The 13,106-nt window shown below is 33.4% G+C and overlaps 1 protein-coding gene across 1 annotated transcript in view; it reads right to left on the bottom strand.

Annotated features, from left to right (window-relative positions):
• CSMD1 (CUB and Sushi multiple domains 1) overlaps positions 1-13,106 on the bottom strand; it is a 1,378,384-nt gene that overhangs the window by 357,936 nt on the left and 1,007,342 nt on the right. The window contains exons 32-35 of the mRNA XM_078149151.1: positions 8,933-9,136; positions 7,915-8,039; positions 7,016-7,112; positions 704-808 (exon numbers count right to left, since the gene is read on the bottom strand). Coding sequence (XP_078005277.1) covers positions 704-808; positions 7,016-7,112; positions 7,915-8,039; positions 8,933-9,136 — 531 coding nt within the window. The remainder of the gene's footprint in view (positions 1-703; positions 809-7,015; positions 7,113-7,914; positions 8,040-8,932; positions 9,137-13,106) is intronic.

Raw genomic sequence — 13,106 nt, 5'->3', positions numbered from 1 at the left:
ATCCCATTTATCAGACTAATAACTCAGCCTCACATTCATTTTTAAAAGGTTAGAGCCTCCTTTGCAGTGCCTACATTTCCAATTAAAATGAATAATACACAGACGTCAGCACTAGAGTTGCTGCTCTTTGCTAGTACAGATTTTTAAGAGTTCTTTGAGAAGAGAAATAGAAAAGTTATGCAAATAAAGTGCAAATTAATACATGGGGTTATCTGTATTTTTTAGGTGTTGATAAGAATACATGTATAGGGCCAGCTAGGTGGCGCAGTGGATAGAGCACTGGCCCTGAAGTCAGGAGGACCTGAGTTCAAATCTAGCCTCAGACCAAACACTTAACACTTACTAGCTGTGTGACCCTGGGCAAGTCACTTAACCCCAACTGCCAGAAAAAAAAAAGAATACATGTATAGATTTCACAATAAAACTAAATTAATTTTCAAGGATGTTATAACCTCATTAAGCTAACTACCTTAATAGGGTTTCTTATTTTAAGATATGTCTACATTTTCTCACCAAGATACAAGACAACATATTTTCCTTGTTTTTTTTCTGATGAAATTTCAATGAGAGGTGATATCCCACAAGTTCTAAAATGGCTTTTGGGTTACCATTGTGTTTGACTTTATATTTACAGCATAAAACAATTTTCTTAGAAAACTAGTGACAATAGGCCAAGTCTGAAAGGTCAGATATTAGGTCTTACTTTTGTATTCCAGGTGAAAACCAGCTGCTGCCACACTAATATCTGATTGAAAGTGCAAATAGAGTTGATTGGAGGTACTGTTCAACAATGCTGGCACAGTAGTACCTGTAATAGACAAAATAGTTTAACCTTAATTACAATTCATGCCACTTTTAAACATTATTCTTTTTTACATGTGAAACATTTGAAAAGGTATGCTTATTCCTGCAAAGCAATTTAATTCTGTTCCTCAAACACCAATTATTTGTCAAGTTGTCATATGCAGACTACTGTCTTAATAGGCATATAGATATTCTAGTAGAAGAGATAAAGGAAGTATTCCCAATAACTTAAAAAAAGTTATAGTATAATGAATAGATAAGGAAAGAATTAAAGAGAGTAGAGCAGAAATCTGAGAAAGGAGTGATCACTTATAATTGGGGGACTTGGGGAAAATGTTGTGGAGAAAGTGGTCCCTAAACTGATATTTAAAGAATGGGAAGGAGACAATTCTATGATGGGGTAACAAAATATAAAAGGACAGAGAGTCAGCTTTGTATCATGCAGAATCATGCATGTACCAGCATAGTACAGAGGATAAGATGGTGAACTTTGGAACAGGAAGACTTAGGTTCAAATCCCTCCTGAGTCACCTTGTAATCCTGGGTAAATCACATAAACTCTGTGCCTCAACTTCTTTATCTGTAAAATTAAGAGCTGGACTCAAATGCATCTTAGGAATGATCCTAGGATTGATCAGATATTTTTAAACAAAGTATTTTAAACAGGTATTTTTAAAACAAAGTTATCTTTTTAGTTCTCCACCAGATAATTTCTTAATGTACCATGACATAGACAACTTGCTGAACATCCAAAATCATACAAATACCACATAAACGCTTATTACTTTTATGCTTTATTCTCTACTTTGGTTTCTTTTTTCATTTTGAATGTCTGCCTTTTCCATTTAGTCAATTTGACAAGGCCATCAGGAGGAAGAACATTTCAATACCACACAGAAGTCTGGCTGGGGATAGTCATTCCAGAAGGTGTTGATCCAATACATTATTCATGGGACATAGCTTTTGACTGGTAACCTCTTTTCTATTCCCACTGTGACTAACACTGAATGATGTTCCCACAGAGGTCTCTGAATGAGTTCAACCAAAACTGTGTGAAAAAGGAAGGCATATATTCATTTATATTGAATACTTTCTCTTCACTTAAAATGCCCTAGCTCATGTTATACCAGCTGAAGAATCAGTAGGAGACACAGAGGAGCTAAGGTCACATTTGAAAAAAGAAATTAGAATACTGAAGAAAGTTTTGAAATAGGAAAATAACAAAAAGGGAAATTCCCAAGATAGTCAAATATTTAAATCATAAAGTACAATAAGATGGGCTCTCTTAAAAGTGATAAGCAAATTGAATGATTTTTTTCTTTGTTATAATACACAAATGAAGAAACATTTATTAATGCATTGTATTTTATAGTCTTATTAAAATGATCCTTTAACTTTAATAAGGAAGCACAATTCAATTAATTGATAGAGATGAGTTATTCTTTGGAAGAAATTGACAATGATGGGCCCAGAATTTTAGGGTAGTTACTTCAAAGAAAATCCTAGTGTCAAGTCAAAAATGAAATAACTATAAAATAATTTTAAAAAATAAAACAATACATTCTCCTTAATACTTCAATAAAATGGCACTTTTTCTACTAGTATTAATTCCATCCTCTAAACAATTTAGTGATGGATCTTAATGAGTTAGTGAGTTAAAAAATAACTTTTTGGTGGCCAAATGTGGTGAAGAGGTTCTTAGTCCTTAGCTACGCCGATTATCATGGGGACTGTGAAGTTCTTCTAGTCTGATAGGTTTTGCCCAAGCTTGTTCAATAATGACAGCATGATCTTCAAGAACCCAGAGTTATCTTCATGAGGCATCAGATTAGGACTTTAAGGCAAGAATTATTTCTTATATGCCTTAAATTGAGTAAGGGAATTTATATTTCTTGCCAAATTACCAAATATTTACATGTTAACTTACACATCAAAAAGATTCATATGTCTCAATTCAAAAGAAAGGTATTTCCCCTAGAGATATTAGTAGTAGTTAAGTCATAACCATTAAAAGCTACGTTTTCAATAAATTTCTGTCTACATGCAAGTCGTGAGAGAAGCAGCATGGTTTAGTGCCAGGAGCATGGGAATAATTCTACCTGCACAACATCCCTCACATTCACCCCTTTCTTTCCATTTGTAACATAACTACCATACTTTGGTCCCTTACTGCCTTTCACTGAGACTACTGAAATATTCTCCTAATTAGAATGTGTCCAGTCTTCCCTGTCTCTCAATTATCTACTGCATAGCCACCAACTTAATATTAAAGAAGATGGGGTCTTTTCACTTCCTTGTTCAACTAGGTCCACTGGATCCTTCTAGCTATGAACCCTAGTATCCAATTCAAAATTCTTTGTTTGGCATTTAAAATTGTTCACAGTTGGCTCCAGGTTTATTCCCCATGACTGCTTCAAACACTCTGCATACATTTCAGCAATACTGATAGCATGCTGTTTCCTATAAACATCATTATCTTTACTATCTCTGTGCCTTTGTACTGGCTGCTCTGTCTTAGGCATGCTAGCTCTTCTTTAAAACTTAGCTTAAGTACCCTGATCTCTTCAGATTCTAGTGCTCTTACATTCAGAAATTATTTTGTCATCTATTGTGTATTTAATTTTCTGTATGCATGTATGTAGTGTTTCTTCTAACAGAATATAAACTCGTTGAGGGTAGGTACTGTTTTGTTTTTATCTATGTATCTCTAGAGCTAACATAGTACCTGGCATATAGTAGAACTTAATGAATGAATGCATGAATAAATTCATGAATGAAACAATAGGACTCAAGATACTAGAGTTATTCTGAGTCTGCCAATCAATTAGTTGGATGATAATGGGCAAAATCATTGAAGGTTTCTTTCCCTCAGTTGTCTTCTCTCTCAAATAACTGAGTCAGATTGGATGATCTGTAAAGTATCTTTACAATTTTATCAATAATTCAAATATCTTTATTCAAAATGACACACATATACAATACATACTTATATATTTTATGTGTATATACATACATACATACATATATAATCCTCCCAGGAAAAGAAAAATTTTATAGCAGATTCTTCCATGTTGGAAATTAATAAAATTTGCCATAAACAGTATAAGTTATCACAAACTGATTCAGGAAAAATAATACTATTTGTGATAACTGATAACAGCATATTACAGCATTTTGAAATCTATTATGTCACTTTTGGGAAAGTAGACAAGGAAGGGTATGGGGCACAATTTCTTCTGCAGATTCTTATATTTGTTTATTGATAAGATGAACACTAAAATATTATTCACATTCCCTCTACCATTGTAATTCTATATGCAAATTAATGCAGTTATGTATTTGATACTTAAATAACCCTTCTCAATAGGAAGCATTTTGCTAACTCATGTCATCATGATGAGACAGCAAGCAAGGCTATGGCATATTTCTGTCCTGAGGGATTTAGCACCTCTATTAGAGTGCTGGCACTGCGAATAGAAGGAAAGGATGGATAGGAGGGGAAATGATGAAGGCAGATTGATGAATGGTAAGGAAAAAGGAAAAGGGAGAGGCTGCATTGTTGACTCTCTGAACTTTCTCTATAATGCCACAGAATCTTCCTCATTCTGGAAGTTTATTTCCCCTCTAGACTCCTTCCTCAGACTGGCTGGGTCCTCCTAGAATTTCCACTTTTGCAAAATATCCAGGCCAGTCATTTCTCCATTCCTCTCCAGGACATACCCTTGACTCTTCACTTTTTCTACCATTATTCCTTTTCACAGGTACCTATTTCATTATCTCTACTTTACTATAAGCTCCTCAAGGGCAAAACTGTTATTTTATTCAACACCACACCTCCCTCAACATCTAGCACACTTCCTTGCCCAGAGGAAATATTGAATATTTTTATTGAATTTAATTTAAAAAAATTTCCTTTTCTCTTTATTCCATCTCTAAAAGTGATTTCTTCCTTATTTTTGTTAATGCTCCCATCATTTTCCCCTAATCACTCAGAATTGAAACCTGAGTTATTTTTGATTCTTATATGTAGTAGCCTTCAAATGACTCTTCTTGCCTCAACTCTTTGCTCTCCAATCCATTCTATGATGACTACCATTTAAGAAACACTACCTGGATCATGTCACTGGATCATTATGTAAGTTGGTTCAATCAGCTTTTTAAGATATGCTGAGATTCCTATCAACCTCACCCAACATCTCTATACATGAGCATGTAAAAAGAGAAAAGATATAAGATATTCATGAAAATGGTCCAGAACTAAGTAATGTCCAAAATATGTACTAACTAAGCATTCTTGAGTGCATGTTCTATATACAATATGCTAAAAGACTTGGAAACCTAGTGGATGAGAAGTGAATTTCTATTTCCATTTTTCATTTTTATTACAATACCACCACCAAAAGGTGCACAATTAAAAAATTTAATTTTTAAAAAAAAATTATAACAGTACATTAAACATCCACATAGAACATAAAACCATCTCAACAGGCATGCACTACTTATTTCCACAGAAAATGTCTTTAGACAAAGCATAGACATTCTTTAACTTTCAATTGAATGAACTATTTCCTCTACATATTGATCTTCCCATTGTATTATTTACTTTCTTGTCTTCATATCTGTTGATTTCTTTGGAGTTTTAAAGGTCAATGTCTTCATTCAATGTACTACTTAATTTCTAAAATGTATGTTTTTTTTAATCTGTTTGGGGGAAGCTATATATGTTACTAACGTAACTTCAAGTAAGGCTCATAATAAAATTGAATGTTTGATTAATGTATCTGAATAACTGACATACCTTAATACTCATCTTCAATTGAATTCAGTCCTACTTAGGAGTCTTCAAGATAAATTTCATATCACTTATTAATTGAAACATGTTTTATATCTGAAGGACTAAGAATCAAACTATTCTCTCTCTCTTTCTCTCTCTCTCTCTCTCTCTCTCTCTCTCTCTCTCTCTCTCTCTCTCACACACACACACACACACACACACACACACACACACACACTATGCCACTATGCAGTATGAGACTTTTCCCCCCATTTCAAATCCTATGAGAAATGATAACTACTTATATTTTAAATCTCACTTCTATGTTCCAATATGAGCTAGATAAGGTTTCCATTTCTTTACCTATTGAATTTAATTACTACTTATGGTGATATTGAAATCAATGCTCAGTACATGGAATACAAAGTGAAACTTTGATTTAAAAGCAATCTTTTCCCAGGACTAATCTGCAAATGAATCAGGGCCAAAAAGTGTTTTCTTCTTTACTGCTACTACTTAAAACAAGACATATTTTTGGTTGGACATTATTCCTATTTGTGTGTTTGTGTGTGTGTGTGTGTGTGTGTGTGTGTGTGTATGTGTGTATGCGCACTTGTGTGTGTATGCATGCACAAATTTCTGTTTTTCTGAACTGAAAAGAGTATAATTTTTTTAGGCTTTTACCTAAATAGCTTGAGGTTTTTTTTTAATTTTAATTTTTCCAAAATGAATCTGATGTTCTTTTGGTTATGTGTGTGTAACAAATGTTCTAAAATCTACATGGATCATCAGTATCTCCTTATCTTCATTAGATTTAAGCTGCTACCTACTCAAATGACAACTTTATAAATACTCTGAAAACCAATAAATGACTCCAAGAATCCTAGCAATTTTCACAGTTATGGGAAGGAAGAGGCAGCACTGATTGGGAATGGTGACCAAAAGGTAACTGAAGAGGCTGCTGTCATTAGCCACTCCACTATCTCACTTGCTGTACTGGCTGAGTCTATGCTTGAGTCTATGCAAGAAGACTATGTTTGATGTTTCATTAGGAAATATGGGGAAAATCAACTACCCTCCTTGAAGTATAAATAGTAAAATTGACAATTTCAATGAAAATAAGCACAAAACTGAATATCTGTTCATACAAGTGTGTATTTTTTATTTGATTTGATATGGCATTTTGATGTCCATTAAAAAATAATTTCTCAGGTAAATGCTTACTATTAACTTCATATCAAATACAAGCTGATAAAATTCATTAATATGCATACAAATAATGGATTGTATTTGTGCAATTAGAAACCCCAAATTAATATAAGCAAAAAGAACTGCAAAAATTTAAACAAGTCTTTTTGGGTATACGACAGCTGTTTTTACAGTAGTTCAGAAAGTTTAATTTGAGTTCTATGAAATAAGAATTAATAGTTTTATTACCTGAAAAACTTCCAAGTCTTGGTGCAGTCATATCTGCACCATCATAGATTTCGAGGGAATCCCAGTTTTGTTCTGTGGCAAAGCTGATTACTTGAATCTGGAACATAATCACATTAGGTTAGCTAATTTTTTTTTTAGTTTAAAGACTAATGTTAATTACATAAATATTCTTAATAAAATGAAGAGGGATAGAATATAAAATAACACCAAAGAAAGTAACCATGAATAAAAAAATGAACTCTAACTATAGAAAGTAATAGAAACAGATGGAGATAAAGATAATAGATATAACATTAAAATAACCCTAATCAAGGAGAGATACATGAAAGATATAGATACTGACTAGACATAGATACAAATAGCATAAAATAATACCAAAGAAAGGAGCCAAGAATGAACACAATGGAATTGTTCATGAAAATGTATATAGAGATTTAGATATAGATGTAGATATAATGAATTAAAATATCATGAAATTTACAGTAAAATAACACCAAATAAAGTAACCAAAGATGGACATGTATAAAATATAGCTGTAAATATAGATGTAGATATAGTTATAATGAAATGAAATGACTTAAAATCATAATAGTAAATTAATATAAAATAAAATAACCAAAGTTAGATTCATGTGAGAGATAGATAGATAGAGAGACTTAGATACAGGTAGCCAGAGGTCTGTGAGTACATAGACATAATAAATTTCAGACAATATAATAATTGATAGATTTGGCCTTCCTCTGCTTTATTTTTCTGAACTACAAAGGAAGATTAGAAACCATCAACAAAAACCACTAGTAAACAAATTATTTTCCACAAATTTAAAATAAAAAGATATAAATAAACTATTTCAAAGTCCTGAGGCCAATCATTCCACATTTTGCAGAACAGGGACTTGCCTGAATTCCTGATCCTTCCGTGACTATGATCTTCCATATGCAGTTCAAGTTATTGCCATATGGCTCAGGATAACCAGGGGAGAGGATAGTACCTCTCCTTTGTGTGAAATTGCCACTGCAGGGAACTAGAAAGCATTATTACATTTAAGCACATAGTTTGTGAACGTAAAGTAGAATGTGATATATTGTTTTGATTTCTGATGATGTGATCCACTTCTAAGAGGATTTTCAAACACACAGTGACAATCCACATTTGACAAGTTTTAATCAGTGTACAAATTCAGCCATATTTTCTTAATTTTAAAAAATCAGCTGATGATATTTGCTCAGTTATATTTAATATACAGGCAAAAATTCCTAGGAAGACTAATTAGGATGGTCTATGAAGAACAGTGATATGACTGGAAAGAGTGCTGTTTAAAATAATTAATCTAACACAGTTTTAAGTACTTGGTATCTTATTTGATATTAATGGAATTTATGAGCGAGATCAGAAAGAAAATACTCTTAAAATATGCAAATGAATTCAAAGGACTAAGTTTAATTCTACCAAAGGCTGTTACATAAAGTGAAATAAATAAGCTACAACTAGTAGTACCATTGTTATTTGCTCAGGATTAGCATATGACTTTTCAATAATTCATCAGCAAAAATTTACTAAAGGGACAACACATAAAAGATCTATCAACATAGTACTTTTCAAAAAACCCTAGAATTGTGTACTATATTTATAGCTTTAGAATTGGTCACATAGTTAATAAATATGCAAGGGGGCGGGGGAACATGCATCATACTTGTTCATCTAATGAGTTATTATAAGAAACACCATATTTCCTACCCTCCAGCTGGTACTCAATCATTTCTGACATGACAAATTACCCTTTTAGATTGGACATGACCATTATTAATTGATAGCAAATGAATATATAGGTCTAAGGAAAAACTACTTTCTGAAACTGTTGTACAATTCTGATATAGGGCTCTTGTGCACTATTAAACCCAGCCAATAATTGCTTACCTACACAGCTTGGTATTGTGTCATTCCATTGAGCTAATGCATTAGGCACTGATTGGCACCGGATTGCTTTGGAGCCTTGAAGTAGATATCCAGGGTTGCACTCAAATCGAACAATTGAACCGGCTGAAAATTCAGAGCCAATTCTCCTTCCATATCTTGGCTCTGGGATAGAACTGCATTGTGTATCACTTGTACGTGGAACAGCTAAAGAGTAGTGGTGGTGTTTTTTCCAAAAAAGGAAAAATAAAATTATTTTCCTATTATAAATGGCATTGTATTTTAAATGAATTTAAAGTGAACATAGAAAAATATTAAATAATAATTTTACTTTATATGCATATCATACATCAGATTTTTCAAAATATTTTCTCGTTCATTATCTCATCTTAACTTCATAACAATTTTGTGAGGTAAGCACTGCAATCCCTTGTTTATAAAATGTGTTACTTATAACACAGAGAATTTAAAGTCCTTGCCCAACACTACTCAGAAAGTAGCAAATCTAGGTGAGTACTCAAGTCTCTTTGATTCCAATGAATTATCTTTCCACTAGATGTGTGTGTGTGTGTGTGCGTGTAAAAGTGTGCATTTCTGCCTTTTAATGACACAGACACACCCAAAAGAGGCACCTTGGAATACTGAATTGAAAGCTTGTTCCATAGTCACAAAGACCCAAATTCAAGTTTCATTCCAATATATATTCCCTATTTGATCCCAAGCAAATCACTGAACCTGTCAGTGGCCCCAAGCAACTCTCACCCTATATGTTGTAGAGAATGTTTACTGACTTGCATTGGTAAAGGAAGTCCTTCCTGAGGAGATTCCTAAACCAATGAAATCATAGGTCCAGTCCAAATATAAATACATACAGACATACTCACATATACATACATCCACACCTGTATGTATATAAAAATTCATTGAAAGTTTTTTTGTTCTAGAATTCAAACAAATTGGTACAATTCCTTGCATTGCTGTTATGTGCCATTAACGTCAATGTTTATTTAGTTTTATGATAGAGGGAAGGTAGTACAATGGAAAGATTTTGGGCCAAAATCTGGGTTCAAATTATTTTGTCTGCCACTAACTATGTGACCTTAGCCACATCACATTCCTTCTCTGAGTGTCAGTTTCAGTAAAATAAGGGGATTATAATGATCTCTAAGTTCCATTCCAGCTCTAATATACTATGATGCCCCAATCCTAAAATATCCAGAACTGTACCTTCATGTATCTTTGTATCTGCTTTTCTTTTTTTCACAACATATGAAATTCTATGAGAAAAGGCACATAGTTCTCCTTTTTTTCTTTAAGAATTCATTCTTTTTCTATTCTATGGAATCACTGTCTGGTCTTGAAAATGAACAATGATGAACCGTGCCATAGCTGACATTATGAAACACTGTTAAGAAAGCAATTCATTTAGAGCAGTGTCAAAGAGATTATTTTGATTGACCTAAATTCTATTCAGGATTTAAAATCATGTCCAATAAGATGATAAAATGAATAAAATTAGGTAACACACTTCCAGTTCTGATATTCCATGATCTCAGCAGTGTAAAACATAAAAACTATTTAAGGGTTGGATCTCCTTTTTAAAACAAGTGAAACAGGAAGTAAGCCCCTAGTTGCCTGTAATTTTGCATTAATAGTTAAAATACCATTGATCCTTTTCACATTTCTTGGACATGTTTTATGACTGCAACATAGTTATGGAAGAAGAGGATGATTTGTCAAATTTGTTTACAATAAACAATGCTTGAGAACCTTTTTTTTTCTTGCTTTTAGGCAATTGGGGTTAAGTGACTTGCCCAGGGTCACACAGCTAGTAAGTGTCAAGTGTTTGGTCTGAGGCCGGATTTGAACTCAGGTCCTCCTGACTTCAGGGCCAGTGCTCTATCCATTGTGCCACTTACCTGCCCCAAGAACCTTTTAAATGATGAAGAAATAGCTCCCTGATTATTTTTCTATTTCAACTTAAATATTCAAAGAAAGAGTGAAGTTTTTGAAAGTATTTCTATGTTTGTACAAGATGCAGTAAAATCATTAAATGTTTTGTTGCATTAATATATAGGCTTGGAGGGATGGGGAGAAAAGACAACTAGGTGAGGCAGCAAAGTTTTTGTTGTCATTGTTATTTTTGTTTTTATGGTATCAACTGGTATATTAAAGCCAATTTAACAAAACCCATGCCTAAATAAAATTGGAGAGATTTGTCCATTTGACAAGGAAGATTAGAAAACACAGAAAAGAAACTAATTTTACATTTCTTAGAAAGTGGGGCAGCTGGGCATGGTTGTGTACACCTGTAATTTCTACTACAATGGATGCTGAGGTTGTTCATCACTTGAGCAGGGATTTCTGAGTGGCAATAAGCTGACCCCATTGAGAATCTATCCACACTAAGTCCAGCACCAATATGACGAGCTCTAGGCCACCAGGAAGGGTGAAACAGCTCAGGTAGAGAACTGAAGCAGTTCAAAGCCCCCAAGCCTGGCAATAGTGGGATGAAGCCATGAGTGGCTGCTATATTTTCAGTCTGTGTGAGAGAGGAGAACCTGACATAAAAATAAATTAAAATATAAAATAAAATAAAAGTGGGACAAGAGAAAGCCATGCAATCTAGACATGAAGTTGTTGATGTGCAATGTCTTTGGGGGAGGGGATAGAACAATCTTCTTTTTTTTCCCCATCAGCCATTCCCCATATTTCTTGATGTTAAGCTAGACATTTCCAGCATGAGATAAATTCTATTTACTGGAGTAATTATTCTCCATCTTTTAGTAAATGTTTCACACTGCTGTGGAACAAAATTGAAATCAGCCCAGTGGAAAAGTGAAAAGGAATAAGGTCAACCTGGAATAGAGGGTGATAAATGAAATGATTGACTTTGCAGGCCAGATTAGTGTGCTCAGACAGAGACCGGATGCACGTCTCTGGGGGGTCTATGATGCTGGAAAACAGCCAGTCCTGCAATTGTAAGCATATTTTTTTTAATAAGAAGAGAAGAGGGAGGAAAATGTAGTAGGCTTATTGATAGTCATCAAATAGCAAAAGCAGACTGAAGTGCAGAAATGAATATACAGTGATTTATCCAATGTATCCCTCTTAAAAGTAACTGTAGTAAAAAATATAGAACTAACCATGAGCATGCAAGTGAAGTAAGTTGACTTGATTCATTTTATGATCAAAGGGTAGCATTTCCTATTTTCCAAAACTGATCTTTTCCAGTTACAAAAAAGTTTTTTAAAGTCTTCTGTCTATATCTACCAGCAACTGAATTCAGATCAAACTCACTACGACACAAACTAAACTTTTATATTCCATCTTCATTAAGAAAAAAAAAGAAATATACCTTTCATGCTTTTTTGATATATGTTTAAATTGAGCACAAGTAAAAAATAAACTACTAAGCTTTCATGTGTTGTTTGAAATATCGAAAAAGAAACGAATACTAGGGAAAATCAATAATAACATGAATTTACATGTTGATAAACTATAAGAAAAGAAAAAAAGTTAAAGAAGACCTGTCTGCACAAACGTGCACATAAGCTTCAACTTTGTATTTTCTACTTCACTTACGAATTGCTGAGGATTCTTCTAAGACTTTTGTTGAGTTCAATTCTCAATTTTAGGGACTGCAAATCATAAGTTTGTGGATTTAGAGGCTATCTTGTCCAAACCTCTCATTTTACAAATTAGGGACATAGGCCCAGAGATATCAAATGACATTCCAAAGATTAAATAGCTAGAAAGTATTTGAGGTGAAATATGAGCCCAGTTTTTCTTAATTCTGATTTAAGTGTTCCACTATACCATGTTGCCTTTCAAATGTCTGAATAGGACAATTCTACATATGGAATCTGTTTTTGTGTTTTACCCATTTGTGGGAAATTTTTTATTTCTCCTGAGTCAAGGAATCATATTCATAGATCATCATCATTGAAGGACATTAGGGGTTGATTTATTCACTTGCTTTATTATACATGTACAGGAAAAGATTCCCATATAAATCAAATAATATGTGAAAAATTATTATTTAGTTGAACTGGAATTAGAGCTTAGTTTTCTACCAGTCCAGGACTGTTTCTTCCCTACATGACTTCTGAAATTCAGGTCTTTCATTTGGGTGACTGGAACAGGAAAATAAAACAGTAAAAACACGCACAATTTT

Source organism: Phascolarctos cinereus, unplaced genomic scaffold, assembly GCF_003287225.1.
Source record: "Phascolarctos cinereus isolate Bilbo 61053 unplaced genomic scaffold, phaCin_HiC Scaffold_2;HRSCAF=192, whole genome shotgun sequence".
NCBI lineage: Eukaryota > Metazoa > Chordata > Mammalia > Diprotodontia > Phascolarctidae > Phascolarctos > Phascolarctos cinereus.
The sequence above is the reverse complement of the archived record's forward strand: the minus strand, read 5'-3'. Positions and strand labels throughout refer to the sequence as shown.